Source organism: Vanellus vanellus (genome assembly GCF_965231255.1).
Source record: "Vanellus vanellus genome assembly, chromosome: Z".
Taxonomy (NCBI): Eukaryota; Metazoa; Chordata; class Aves; order Charadriiformes; family Charadriidae; genus Vanellus; species Vanellus vanellus.
The window spans coordinates 62,393,874-62,410,018 of NC_138908.1; the positions used below are offsets into that span (position 1 = coordinate 62,393,874).

At 35.6% G+C, this 16,145-nt stretch overlaps 1 protein-coding gene across 1 annotated transcript in view; it reads right to left on the reverse strand.

The window, feature by feature from the left end:
* AP3B1 (adaptor related protein complex 3 subunit beta 1) overlaps positions 1 to 16,145 on the reverse strand; it is a 165,135-nt gene that overhangs the window by 71,555 nt on the left and 77,435 nt on the right. The window contains exons 14-15 of the mRNA XM_082497703.1: positions 14,795 to 14,904; positions 4,433 to 4,609 (exon numbers count right to left, since the gene is read on the reverse strand). Of these exons, the coding sequence (XP_082353829.1) occupies positions 4,433 to 4,609; positions 14,795 to 14,904 (287 nt within the window). The remainder of the gene's footprint in view (positions 1 to 4,432; positions 4,610 to 14,794; positions 14,905 to 16,145) is intronic.

The following is a 16,145-nucleotide window of genomic DNA, read 5'->3' on the forward strand; positions in this document are numbered from 1 at the left end:
CTGCAGCCAAAGCACATGTCCTCTTCTGTATTGGGGAGGTGAATGCTGAGTACTGAGAAGCAGCCATGTGCTAGATTATTAAACTGCTGAAGTGGAAAGAAAGGCATCATTAAAAAAATAATCATATATGGCAAACCCGCTGAAGGGTCTACGTGAGGATAATGAATGTGGAAATACAACTAAAAACATGGCACTCAAAACTTAATCGGAAAAATATGCAGGACATCAAAACATCAGAGGGTATTAGGGGGCTGGCAAACTGCTTCTGCTGAGGTGTGTTTTATGAAGAGATACTGTCCCTGGCATAAGCAGTGTCTGCACTCTGACTGCACTCAGTTACTTTATCCTGAATTATGACCCATTAAAGCAGACACATGAATCACTGAACTGGATTACTGCAAATTATTTGCAGTGCATTTAGCTGTTACTTTTTCATAAAAGCAAGCTGCTGATGCCCTCTAAAAACCAGGATAAAAGACTTCTTCCTTTTTTTTCTTGAAGCTTAAAGCCTCCAGTAATATTGGTCATTTATTTATTTATGTAAGAGAGCAACTTATATTATCACAGCTTTTTACAGCGTAATAGGACTTCCTAATTTGATGTCTGAGAATATTAACATGTATTAAATAATTTTAATAATTCTGTTAAATTTGTAAAACTAAAAAAAAGAATATAAAAACCCAGGGAGACTTTCCCAGTATCTTAGAAAAAATGTAACGTAACCAGAAGAGTAGTGCTGAATGGACTTGTATCCATTAGATGTATTTGAAAGAAGTATGCCACTTTCTTTACATATAAGCAAACAGGAAAAAGAGCAAAAATTATAACCATCATAAGGAAGTAAATTTTTAGTATTTCAACTCAGAATGGATGAATAACACAGGGCTAAAAATGTACTGTCAAGGATGATTTCTTTTCTTTATACAAAAAAACAACCTTGCATATATATCTTGTTTATCATGCTATTGTTGTAACAATAACACAGTTTCAATCACGTGAGCAGTTAAAAAAAAAAAAAAAAAAATCAGTCAATTCTGTTATGTGTAATTTGCTAAGAAAAGTTCAGTTTAATAATTTCCACCTTGAGGGTGCAAGTCAGTTTTTTCTAAAGATGTAAAAATACTTTTTCAGAATATTGATTAAGTTCTGTAAGTGAAACACACAGTAAACAAAAAATGGTTTTAATTTTAACCACATACAATGCAATGTATGCAAACATTTCACAAAATACCCTGTGGTACCGAAGATTTGAAGAAATTGGGCCCATTACATTAGAATAATAGTAAACGCATAGTTAAAAAAAAAATATCAGTGAAAAATTTTTCATTTCTTTTTCTCCCTGATACCCAAGGATGGCTCTGTGAAAAAATATTTTTTCCCCCAAGGTACTGTCTTAGCTCTGGGAAAGGGAAAACTTTTCCATACGTTTCACAGCCTATTGGCAGCTATTTCTGTATCAGGGTATAAAATTTTAAACAACTGCATCAGACAGAACATACGTAATCTGCGCTCATGCAGGACTTATGCTGTTCAATCTAAATAGAATTGGAAGGGAGGGTTCCCAGGTAGCATGAATTAAACTAAATGAGGGATACCTCCTGCAGCTTTTGCCATCACTTCTCCTCTGCAAGACAAAACAAGACTCGTTGCTGCCATGGCAGAAAGCTCAGCAGAATGGATCATAAAACACAGTGGTCTTTGCTTGTCAGTTGCTACAGGGATGGGAAAAGTTGAGAGCCTTGCTATCATGGTGGGCACTTTTTCAGTGAGCGTTGATGGAATTAGATAAAGAGTTGATCCTGAAAGACTGCATTTTCTTTAATGGGATCGTTTTCTCTGTGATCCTTTCCCTTTTCCTCCTCCCTTTCCTCTTCCCAATAATATCTTTTCCATATCCAATACAAATGAAGACACAAAAATTTATATGGAAGGATGCTCCGTATCTGTAAGTCTCCTTGCAAACATCATACGTAGTATAAAGAGTTTTCATGAAAACAGCAAGAAAGCGCTGTTTTTTTTCTTGTCTTATGGCAACGCAACCAAACAACTAGCAAAGCTTTTCTACATGGAGGTAGCTAATAGAAACAATTAATTTTAATTAAAAACAGAAAATAAACTAATGAATACACATCAGTTTTTCTAACAAAAGAATATCCATAAGAAGCTGAAAATTATTTGAGCAAGCATGTTAATTTGGTGAAATATAACAGAATCTGCACACCATGGCTGCTTCATAGAAAAGTAAGGCAAAATATTCTGATATATGATATAATACATTTATTATCGTATGTCAACATGGCCTGTTATCTGGACATGCTCATTATATAGGCATAATATAATTTCTTTTATCCCCACACTGTTAGAATCTATTATTAATTTTTGTACGTTTTGGTTTGGCTATTATGAAAATTATACTTCAAGTCATCCTTCAGCAACTTTTCTGGAATTTTTAGTGGCAATAGTTCTATTTAAGAATTTAAAACCTATCTTATATTAGCAGCAATTAACTTTTTGGTAAATCCCCACTTGAAAAATTCTATAATACAAGTATCAGCAACAGATGAGGCTCTGCAATGGGAGAGAAACAGCTATCTATCCACTTTTTGATATCATTAGTTTGCAGTAACTTGATTCATTAGATACATATGATAAGGCTATTGTGCTAAACCATGTTTGACACATCTATTTATGCACTAGGACTACTCAGGACTTTTTCTGGTGGGACTCCTACTGTGTTACATAAGAGAAACCCATCAAAATCTCTTTATGCTTCCTGCCATATGCAAGAAACAGCAAAGGCAATTAGATGATATATTTTCCACATAACACTCTCTCTTATATGACCTCCATTTAGACATCTATCTAGCACATTCATAAGGATTTTTACGTCCCTAAGTGATGAAAAAAGGAAGAAAATTTACCAAAAGTAGACAACCAAAGGAAAGCCTGTTTGTATTAGAAATTTATCCAGATAGGATTGAACCTGAAATTGAAATTATAAACAGTCTTTGAAAATTCTTGGGGTGATCACAAGATTTAAAGGATATTGGAAACTCTTATAAAAAAATCCTGACTCTTAAAAAGCATTCCTGAGAACGCGCTGCATTAAGTTTTCAAATATACGCCTGAGAAAATTATCAGCAAATAAAATGGTATGTTTGCAGAAAGCGAAAAAATAACAGAGTCCTCCAGAATTTTGTGCTTTTCTCCAAATGACTTAACAGATGAGTTTTACCTGCCTTGCCCTCACCTGGGGAAAGAGCTCTTTTCATCTGGTTGATGTTGGTTCTCTCTTGGCTATCCTACCACTACTTTGCAATAAAGTGACATTGAGTCTTTGACATTTTCACAACTCCATTGACTCCATTGATGAAACTGATAAAGGATTCATAAAAGTATTTATGTGGTGGGGTAGGATACAGAGGGAGAAAACATAGGGATGAGGAGAGATGGACAGACCGGCAACTGAGCAGTCAACTGTACAAGATTTGCCTTCCAGTTTGAAAAATTAGACTGAAAAAAGGCTGGATTTTTTAGGAATTGAAGTCACAGAAAAACCTGTGCTGTCCAAGCTATTGTAAGACAAAGAGGTCTAGCAGCCCAGAAAAGTGCATACACCTCTTACAATAGATTTCTTCTACCTTTGGAAAAAAAAAAATCTTTGATATTACAGCCTTTTACAGTAATAATTGGAATTACAGTGAAAAATTAGTGTCAAGATGCTATATTCCACAGCCAGAGAGTGATGAAGTTCACAGTGCTGTCATTAAGAAGAACGAGGCAGCTGGCACCTCTCATAGCTACTGTTTTCAGCTGCCTGGAGATCTAAGTTCACCTTTTTGTACTATCTGACATTTTTAGATTATCTTTATTACTAGGCATGATCAAAGCCCATCCTGTCCCACAAAGTAAAGTGAAATAGTCAGAAACACAGAAAAGGGGAAAGCAGTTACTATCTTTAAGACAAGCACTGATGGAAAGGCATAACAAGGCCTTTTGCTGGCATCTCCTTTTAGATATCCTGAATAAAAAATGAGCAGCTTCTTGTTCAAATTGACAGTATTCCCTTGAAAATTCTGGTGTTAGGTCCAGAAAACAGCAAATTACATCTGGTAAACCTATTTGATATTAGTAATACATTTTACAAATTTTTCCTATTTCTGTGAATTAAAAAATCCACAATTTCCCAAAGAAAGAGGCAAAAAAAGAGTGATCTCATCACTACATTCATATTTAGAATCCAGAACATACTCAAAGACTCATGGTTAGATTTAGTCTGTTAGATTTCTTGAAAACCAATGTTCAGCTTTTCTTCGTAAAATAATATGGACTAGTTTTGCTTACTCATAAAAAAGAAACCACCACTGATCTATACAGACTGTAGGAAACCTACTGTGACCCTAAATACATACACTTCTGAGTTTAAGCTTACCTGCTTTGAGTTTGTTAAATAGAGTTTTGCACCCAAATTTAAGATCTGCAACTTTACAAGGTCATCTTCATTAGTGAAGCTCTTGGCTGTCTTTCTCAAAACATCAGGTGCGATCTTTGGAACCCGTTCACAGTATTCGCCAATAAGCCAGAGAATGCTGGCTCTGGCTACCGGAACCTGAGAAAACATTGTGCACTCTAAGTTAACACATTCACAAAGAGTACTTGCAAACTTGTATATGTCTGTGTTCAGTAACAAGTTAAAAAAAATATACTGTTTAAAGATAATTGACATGCAAGAAATACAGACCCAAATTAAATACGGTTCAGTACAGCCACTGTGGTAAACTGAATATTGGTGCCAAATGCAAGACACAGATCCTGCCCCAAACCCCATGTTACTATGAGTTGACAAGACAAACAGAGAAGGAATGGAAATAGAGGCATGCAGAAGTGATGTGTTCATGTTCACAGCACAAGCTGGCAGCAGTTGGGAAGAGGATCCAAGTCTTTGAGGTGTGGTTCACAGTTCTCGCCACCAGGTTACGCTAAACACCATGTTGAAACGAAACAGTGCTTTTTGTAAGTATATTAATATAGAAATGTTTTACAACAATACAACTTCCTCAAATCCTACATGTCTACTTTAAAAGCACAGGAATTTCTTTAAGACTATCGCTATCTTTCCTTCATTCTTATTTAAAATTTTATGACAACAAGTTTCATATTTTTGCAAATGTCCAAGGCCAGCTGAACAGAGAATTTTGGAGAGACAGGAGTTCAAAATTAGGGTTCTCAGTTTCTGAATAGGTTCTAAGCCCTTAACTGAAAACACTCTGACCAGAAGCTTCACACAGGTCTTATCATTTTGGAGCTACTTGACTGTTTCACTGAACTAACTGGCAGTAGCAGTTTTTAGATGCACTTCCAGTGTACAGCACTGACTTAAAAAACACGGTACCGTCACAGAGAGGAACCAAAGTGGAAAAGCACAGAAGGAAACAGAAGCTCACACTCCGTGGACAGTTTAGCTAGAAGCAGTTAGGAGGTAAATGCAATAATATAAACACACTCTTCTACGATGATCTTTAAGGTCCCTTCCAACCTAAACCACTCTGATTCTCAAAGGTGAGACAGCTTATATTAGCTGGTACTCAAGTTAAAAATTGCACCTGTGTTACATACCTTCCTGAAAACATTGTTCTCCTTCCCTGAGAGGAAGGAAGAAAGTATGCAATGAGAAAATTCTTCTAGGCAGAAGCATGTCTTGCATAGCACGTACAGACTGTGGTGCTCTCATGTCCTGTACAGACTCTTGTTCAACACATGTTGAGATACAAGGGAAAAAACATAACTGTTCTCTCCTATCAAATGACTGACTAGTTTAGAAAAAAGGAAAGCTTCCAATTGTAACTGCAATTGCAGCTAATTTTGCTGCTTTTTATAAAAAAGTAAAAAAAAAAAATTGTACTAACACTTTCCATTACTCCTTACGTTATATAGTGATCTTTTTTTTAAGAAGCATACACCTAAGCCAGAGTGAGTTCTGCCTTGGGTAAGATTCCCAGGAGAAACAAGATTCAGAAGCTCAGCATTGTGGTTCTCAAAGCACTAATTCTTAGCATCTTTTATAAGTTTTAACTACCTTTCCAGTATACGTCTGTTATTCATATATCAATATCTATTTCTCAGAATTACAATAGGAACCAACTATTAAGTATCCTACCTTGTATACACATAATATTTGAAAGTAAACTACCAAGGTTCAGGATAGCAATTCCAAAACTATGGCCTAATAAACGGCCCCCTAAGCCATACTAAAGAAATACAAATCACGTTCAAAAGAAATTTTAATGATTAAACATGTTCTACAGCTCCAGAACATTTGGGAACAGCTTTGAATACAATCAGCTTGACAATATCTGCCTCTATACTTCACATGGTTTCAAATACAAATGCCAATAAAAATATAAACAGGCATGTCACAGGGAAAAGAGAGGATTGCCTCTGCTGAAAGAGAAGGCAGCCAGATCACAGAAAGACAGAATACAGGAGTCCAACAACAACAAAAAATCCCCTCAAGAGATAAATGCCAATTCTAAACATGGAAAAGATATTTAAGGTAGAGGTAACATAACATATTGAGAATGGTATAACACAGTGATTTAACATACATAAATATATGTAAATACTGATTGAGACACAGATTCTTTTTTTTTTGGTGAACTGACAAAAAATTTAAATGGTCTTGGAACTCACAGTGTGAGAGTGGGGAACAAGCTACTAGAACAACTGCTAAATATAAAAACTTTAAATGCAGTCAGAATACATTCACTTGCGAAACGGTAAGACTGATGCCATGACTGTACACTGACTTCAAAAGGGAAAGAGGTTATTTCTAATGTTCCAAAGGTTACACTACATTAAGACCTCACTCCTAATCTATTATTTTAAATTGGGCTAAAGAATAGTAATTGAGTGGTACATTAAATTTTCCAGTATTGGAGCAGTTCAAGTTGCCTGCTGTACAGATAGATACCTCTAAATAAGAATATATAGGCAAGTTCAGATTTCAGTTATGCTAGATTTATTTTTCTAAAATATTTCATTACAGACTTGTTAAAATATTAGAATTCTACAAGAGATCACCAAGTACCACAGCCTATTAGAAACATCCCTTTTCCTATTTGTAAAGCAAAAATAGCTCACAGAGCCAACCAATTTTAGTAATAGTATTAATTATGAAAGACTAACATCAGTATGGTACTTTTCCTAGTCAAACCCAAGACTGCACTTTAAAACCACAATGAAATACATTCAAATACATTTAAACCGTCTGCATTTAAGCATAGTGTTTCACTATTTAAAGTTTCTTTCCAGTTTGTAAAATATAATTATTAGAGTAAGAACCTAGTTTTAGAACGTAAAGTAAATAGACTAAACTAAATTTGAAAAACAGCAACAATGGAAGACAGATGAAATTTCTTGTGAGACTCTGCCTTTTAACCAGGTGGTTAGCTTACTATGTAAATACTGTATATATTAAACAATTCTGTGAAACAAGAATCGATATCAATTAGAGACTTTTGAATCAAACCCTTAGTGGAAGCCATTTTAATGAAGAGTGTATGTTGAACTGATGAACCCAACGTTTCTGTGTCACTGGATTCATTTGGGGTCAAAATCACACAATATTTTCAGATTTCGTTTTCCTTGTTTAAGTCTTCCAGTCCTCAACCATGTAATATCAAGTGCATGATCCTGCAACCGTTGTTTCCAGGGTATTCAAAACAGCAAACAAGAAATGAAGCCACTTCTAAACCTTCATTGCCTTTTCCAGTATAGCTTAAGTAGGGACCTTGAATTGACAAAAATGCAGGAAATAATATTTTCATTATTCAGCCCTGCTCTGCATTATCCTCAAAGGCAAACAGGATTGTAAATGACTTTGCCTGATGTTTTATTCCATATGCCCTGAGCAAGTGGTTAAGTGCACTTTTTAAGCCCTAGTACCAGAAGGCAGCTTCTACTGCTATTTTAACCCATTACCTGTCTGGAGGAAAAGAAAGAAATGGTTAAAAAATGAAAAATAAAAACCAGCAAGACCCTATCCCCTCAAAGCAAGACTCTGGTTACGTGCAGCAGTTTGAAAAAGACATTATAAAGATTTTACAGTTCACCCTAAGCAGCACAGTTAAAAAACTATTGTAGTTCAGCTCTAACCTTTTTACACAACATACTAGGGTAAAGTAAAACTTAAAATCACCAATTCTGGTTATCCACATTTGTCACAAAACAAGGAGATATTCAAATTGCAAATGAGGTCTAATTCTCTGCATCCAGGAGAAAACTTGGATAGCTAGCAATTTTTAAATTTTACTTGGAATCACAAATGGAAAGAAGGATGAAGTTGATGTGAAATGTCAGACTGGCAGCAAAAAGAAAAGGTACACAGGAAAGAATAGAAGTAAAAGACAACTGTTTTATTGTTTTCAAATGGCAGACCTTCAAGGACTCTCCATTATTTGAACCTCTACACATAAAATTCCTTTAAAAAAAGGATCTCCACTGATGACTGCCACCTCTTATGCAGTGTACAGGGTTTTTTTTAATTGTGTTTTATTCAAGCTGAGTATTAGTTTGAAGTTCAATGTACAGTGTCCCTGGACAAAATGCCCCAGAGGCCACATATTCCTCTCAAATTCTAAAACATTACATAAATATTAGAGTCAGTAAAAAAATGATCAAATTACAAGAATTGTTCATTAAGGCATTACTTACAGAAAGGTTTAAAAATCATAGAATCATAAAATGGTTTAGGTTGGAAAGGACCTTGAAGACCATCGAGTTCCAACCCCCCGGCCATAGGCAGGGACACCTCCCACTAGAACTGGTTGCCCAAGGCCACGTCCAGCCTGGCCTTGAATACCTCCAGGGATGGGGCCTCCACAACCTCTCTGGGCAACCTGTTCCAGTGCCTTACCATCCTCAAAGTAAAAAAATTCTTCCTAATGTTCAATCTGAACCTGCCCTCTTCCAGTTTAAAGCCATTCCCCCTCGTCCTATCACTACATGCCCCAGTAAAACGTCCTTCCCCAGCTTTCCTGTAGGCCTGCTTTAGGTACTGTAAGACTGCAATAAGATCTCCCCGGAGCCTTCTCTTCTCCAGGCTGAACAGCCCCAACTGTTTCAGCCTCTCCTCATAGGAGAGATGCTCCAGCCCTCAGATCATCCTTGTGACTCTCCTCTGGACACGCTCCAGCAGGTCCATGTCCTTCTTATGTTCGGGACTCCAGAGCCAGATTTAGTTCTATCTGGGCTTTAGCTTGTCTAACCCGATCCATGGCTGCTCGAACGATTCCTCTGTATTCCTCCCAGGCTACCCGCCCCTGTTTCCACTCCCTATAGGCCTCCTTTTTCCTTTTGGTCATGTCCAGGTGCTCCTTGTTCATCCATGCAGGCCTCTTGGCTTTTCTGCCTGCATACATTATTAAACCGTATCGTAGGGAAAAGAATGTGGCTAGAATCTGAAGCCTGCAGAACTGAAATATATATGAACACATGAATGTCACACCTTGTGATACCTTCCCAACGTTGAGAGAAAGGAGAACTTAATTAAAGCAAGCAAGCTGCCTCTGCTGTGAAGCCATACCAGAAGCATATCAATAAGCGGTATTTATGTAGGAATACTGCAGAGGAACTTAAGTTTGTTATTGTTTGATGAATGGACAGAGCAGTGCCACAAACTCTCAGTCACCTACTCTAGTAGTAAGAATCCCAACCCAAACTAATAATTAGTAATTCTTGTGAGTGACACGTTTTGCCCCACATATTAAGCTTTCAAAGTTATGTGCATCTATCTTATTTTTCCTCTAAATTTGCAACTCCTTTTCCTGTATTTATCCCATCAAGAAACGTTCCTCCTCATCTCTAGATTAGAAAACACTTCAGATTTTTGTCATATTCGCATTTATATTCTAGAAGGAACCAGGAATAAGTCTGTAATGAAGACCAAGGATGTCAGAATTCACCAGCTATCAAAATAAAAAAAAACGTGCCTTAGTACTACTGTAAGAGACACTGTGGAGAAGTATCACACCAGAATGACAAGATTCCCATCACCCAGAAAATAATCACTACTGGGTACAATATAGCATCATAAATTATTTTTCTAAACGGAAAAAGCCACAAACTAATTTGGAAACTACTGCAGCTTGTTTATATGAGGAAATACACAAATGTAGAACACCATTGAGACATTCTTACTCAGAGCTAATTCTTGCTAGGTTGCTTTACATTCATTCATTGCTAAAATGAATTAAGATAAATCAAAAGAGGCATACTTTGAAAGTAAACAAAAGTGTCTTGTGTTAATCCAGTTTAATCAATGTAGTCTAACCAATCCACTTTAAAATATAATTCAGATTAAATCTGCAAGTATTTGCACTTAAACAAATTCTGGACCATAGGTGTTTTGAAGGAAAGATTTTCTAAAAAGAGTAGACTACAACTGTATGACACATATTTGACAAGAGAATATTCTAAAAGCTTTTGCAAAAGCCCCTCGGCAATATCTTTGAAAATGTCATCCTTTACAGGGTGGAAAGGCACTCTTACAAATAAAAAAGGACTAGATAATAGAAAAGACAAAACCCCAGCTACAATGGAAGGCAATCGCCAGATGTCCCACAGGGACCTACAGGGGAAAACATGCTGTTCCAACAGATTTGCAAGTAACCTAAAAGAGGGCTATCTAGTGAGGAGACAGTCAATTTTGCTGACATGAAATTATTCAAGGTAATCTAAACTAAAACAGAGCCTGAATAGTTGAAGATGACTTACTAGTGGTACTTAAAAATGGGGCAGAAGTGACGCAGCTGGCCTTGAAACATTAATAACAGTACTTGAAAAAATAATAACCTACACATACTAATGGACCCCAAACTATTTCTAGGGAAAAATACCTTGGAATCATGAATATTTTCAGAGAATTGTAGAATTGTTAAGTCAATGTTCTGTGGAAGTCAAAAGGCAGGCAATGCCAGGAAAGTGAGATACAACACACAAAACAAGTAATATTATGTCACTGCATAAAATTTCTCTTTCATACTCCGACTACTATGTACATTTCTGGTCACCCCACTGTACAAAAGTATCAGAAAACACAAAGGGAAGAGGGAAAGGCTGATCAGAGACATGGAATATGAGGACAGATTAAAATTTTTAGATTAGTAAGCATAATGATGTGGACAGCAAACCCAAGCTTCCAGTCAGTTGCCAAGAAGGTTCATCGCAGATGCATCACAATGAACTTGCTCTTATCTTTAAATCCCTCTCCCTAAAGCACCGTTTTTGCTGCTGCTGAAGATGAGACAACCGTATTAAGAAAACTTTTGGACTCAATCAGTATAATCCTTCTTTAAATGGCCCTTTCCCACATGTATATTTTTTAAATTCCTGTCAGTCTAAAAACTATCCACACAAAACAAATTAAGCCTACCTCAGAGTGAATACCTAGCACAAACCAGCACTGCTTAGATCTCTGGCCCATAACTCACTAAGTCATTAAACTGTAAAGCATGCCGACGTTATTAACACATTAACAGCCAAATGGCAACAGTTTTATGATTTAAAAAAATTGAACTTGAAAGAGATCCAATTATTCTCTTGTTTAGTATCTTCAGAACACCATCAGACATGCATTTCTCAGTTACAACTTTCAAAGTGTGTGGAAGAAAGGAGCTGGGATACAGCTAGATCAAGCTGTAGTATGCACAGTTCAAGGCACTCAACATATACAGACATAAAATAGATTATGTAGACCTTTGCCTGGGCACACCTGAGACAAAAGTTTAAGGTAAAAATGATAACATACAAAAGCAAAGGAAGAAAAACAAGCACTCTTTTCAGATATGTAAGAAACAAGCAGTTAAAGGGCAAACTGAAATAGACTTAGTCCTGAGGTTTACTGTAAATAAGTCAGTGGTCTGCAAGAGCTCTGTAGTTTTTAACTGAACTGCCTAATATTTCTTATAGTTGGTCAGATATATTTAGCTTACTATCCCTCCTATCACTTTCTAAATGGCTTCTGTAGATGAAGAAGATAAAGATAAGAATGAAGACAAGATGAAGACAGGAATCACTAAATTTTGGATTGGATGACCTGAAAGAAACATTGCCATGAAAGAGTTTTAGGCACCTCATCACTGACAATCACAATCTCAGGCTAACACAAGCGACATTTATAACAAAATGAATGAAATTTTCAGGCACCAACCCAAAAGTGTATTCCATCCAGTTTACACTGATTTTGTTTATTTTAGTGGCTAAGTGTTCACCATTTACCTAAACTAAATCATGACAGAACAATGAAAAAGTTTATATTTACCTTTTCTATTTCTTTTCTATTTCTATTCTATTGAATTCTATTCAGGGTTTCAGTTGTGTTTTACATAGTATTAAATTAATCTTGACTCTAAAAAGCACAAAATAATTTCTTTGCCCATATTCTTCCACCCTCCAGTTACTTTCAGGTTCATTCAAGACCATATCATTTGGCTGCGTCTCCTACGTCCATATGCAAGAGTCCTTTAAAGACAGTCGTATGCTCTTGCATAAAGGAATAGGGTAGGTCCCTTAAGTTTCGATCCCAATTTAAAAAATGAGTCCAGAAATACTTTCCTGAATAGAAGACGTCAGAAAAAAATAATCTGTGTGAAATATGTGTGTACAAAAGTGTGTGTGTATGTATGTATATTGTACATCAGCGTAATAAAGGTCAGGAACCCTTGTTTGTGTCTTGAAGTCTTACAGCAGTCAAAAAACAAAGCAACTGTGTTATGCCAACTCACAACCACTATTGCCATAGTAAGATCAACGTTTAAAAAATACACTTGCAGATCTCAGGAATTCCAGCAATGCTTTACAAATAGCCAGAATTTCAAACACAGATCCTCAGTAATTCTATAATCCAATCACCACCTTCCTAAACATGTAAAAATACACATACCCTTTCCAGAAGTGACTGAAGGAGTTTGGGGGTTGGACTAGATGACCTTTAAAGGTCCCTTCCAACCCAAACCATTCTGTGATTCTGTGAAGGAATACATCCATTTTCAAACATAATGGGTGCAAGTTATCCAGGTTAATGATATGGCATTCAAATTACAAATATGAACTTCTTCCAATTTATTATTTAATCCAAAGCCCTAAATGTAGTGAGGAAGATTAATTTTTTAATGGAAACTTCCAGAAATCTAAGGGGAAAATGTAAAACAATGTACAACAATCATCCTGGAGAGCCTACAAAATCACTATCACTGCTTCCCTCCTGGATAACAAGCAAGATTCACATTCAGGTTTTGATTTTTAGTTTGTTTATACGACTGGACTGTTCCACAGACTGTTCTCCTACTACTTACCATTTTCTGATATTCTGTACAACCTTATTAATGCAGAACATGAGTATGTCAAAGTAGTTCAAGTAATGCATGTTTTTTTTTTTTTCTCCCTTACTCAACTTAAAAAAGGATTTTCTTTTCCAAAAAAAAATCCCTGTATTTAAAAATTGAAACATTTACTTGGAAGTATTGATTGTATAAAATCACTACAAAACTTTTTAAAGTGTTAACCAGAATATTTAGAAAACAACTATTTTCTCACATACAATATGTGGAAATAAGATGACAAATTCATTTAGCGAAGTGCCAGAAGATGCATATAGTAACATTACACACAATTTATGAGATTGTAATTATCAATCAAAATATTGCACAAATTTTTTGAAACCACAGATGATTATTATAAAACAGGTAATACGTAATTAGCAGCAGTATCTAATACCCTCTTGATTCTGGATGTAAGCAATCCAGTAGAATTATATTTTCTTTACATCAGTTACAAAGTTTGATCATCAGCTCTTGGCGGCCAAAGATTTATTTGTTTAACGTGTTGAGTAAGCATGAACTGAGAAGACCACATTTCCTTTTTCTTTTAATATTCTGAACTTTGCCAAATTCAACTATGAAAAATAGAAGATTCACTGATTTAGAAACTATTTACTGCTCCATCATCAATAAATGTGTAATTATATGAAACTGAGCAGTCCTATTTATAGCGTCTACAGAAAAATAATTATTGACAGATCAGAATCTGTCACCTTTGGGGTATGATGTAATAGGTAGCTAATGGGTCTTCAGCTTTCCACTATAATTTAGGATAGACCACTAAACATTTTATCAATACCTGGGACTGTGAGGAGAATTTGGGAAGTAAATATTGACATACCTAAACATCAATTTAATCTAAGGATACATAATAGGCAATAGTGCAAATTTTACTGTTAAATGCCACAATCTTAAGCACCCAGCATATAAAAACGTGACTTCAAAAAACACTTCAACACACTCGCAGCAGCATGTCTGGTGCCATGGAAATGTCAGGTGACTAGGGGGAAGGGAAAAAGATTGAGAATACAATTTTTTAAACTCCACCCAAGATCAGTAAGACAACAGGCTGAAAATCCTCAAGTTACGCGCTGCTTTGCCCTTATTTTCATTTCAACTTACCCACTCCACATTCTAAACCTGCTACTCATCTTGGCCTAACGGTACTAGCAATATTGAACATTTCAAGGATCTCTTTCAAAATAGCTTCCCAGATCTAAGGCACAAATTGATGCCATCTGGTACCTTCTATTTCCTCCTCCTTAAGATCATGAAAAATGAAATTTTACGTCAAAAGTAAAAAAAAAAAGTTATATTTATCTAATATATTTATTTCCATTTATGGTACAACTTAAAAGGAGATGGCGTGATTTTTATCAGTTAACAAGGAAAATAAAATGCTGTGAACAAATACTCACTGTAATGTTATCCAAGAGTTTAGCCATATGCTTAATAATGTCACCATGGTGTGCCGGCTGGGTTTGCAGCAGTTTCTTAATGACAACAACACTTTCAGCAACTACAATTTCTGTTTAAGACAAAACAAATTATGAATTTTAAAAGCATTTATGCAAAAGAAAAAGCCATAAATAATTTATTGTAAAAGATGTTATCAGCTTTCAAAATATGCTTTGCAGTACTGGATTCTCTTTACTTGGTAACAAAGATTTAAACCACTCTGCTAAGTAGTACAAGTTCAGCTTCCAGAATCATGTTATAAGGAGCAAAAAGAAGACAGAGGAATGTTCTAAATGTAAAAATATCATTCTATTATATTTTTTTTTTAATTGCCTTTTATTAAAGCTGCACTTCGTATTTTTCCTTTTTGAATTGGGGAACAGCATGAAAAAACATCTGGTTTTCATTAAAATAATGCATATTCATAAGTAATTTTCTGTCTGCATTAAAAATACAAACACTTGTTTAATTTTCAAAGAAATCTACAACGTTATAAGTAATAGCTCATTCCTAAACAAGAGAAATATCTAAACATTTCCTTTGCACTTTTTCACCTTCTAAATGGTCTCTCAGGTCTGTAACCTAATCTTTAGAACATTCAAACAAAGCTTCTAAATAGCAAGCTGTTGTAAGATTGATGCCAAAGTCATGCACTGGAGTACTTAACTACTGTAACAAGTAACATTCACAGCCTGATCAACCTGTATGAAATGTACAATTTTTGAAGCTGAAAAAAACCCACTGGCACAGAGGTAAGCTTCTATGCAAGAGCAAACTCATGCTGTAAGGAAAGATGAAGGAAAGTCAAACACGGGCAAAGCTGAAACCAAAACAAAGACTACTCTAAGAGTTCAACATAATTTGAATTTTCATATATGCTACAAAAAGGAAGTAATGATTTCTCTTAAACTATCAATGTTTAAAGCAAAGAAAAAGCCTAACAGCCATTTGTTAAATATCAGAGAAGTATTCCTACGTTTCAAGAGCTAATCTGACACACGGATCATCCACTCAGCAATCAAACAAGCTGAAGTTTCAAAAGAATGGTATAGGAAAGAGATCTCTAAATTTCTAATTTTTTATTTTTTTTTTTTTAGAAAACAAACTTCTTTATGGAGAAAGGCTTTTCAAAAGCTCTGAGTATGCACCATTATGCCTCAAGCCTCTGAAAGTTTTAGCTTAATTTTTAGCTTGCAGCTTTTTGTGTCATCTTTTATTTGGCATGACACCTCAGTCATTTTTCTAGACTAATTTCCTGAAACAAGGTTAACATGTCTCCTTCACGTATCTCAAAGTCTTGCACAATCCTAC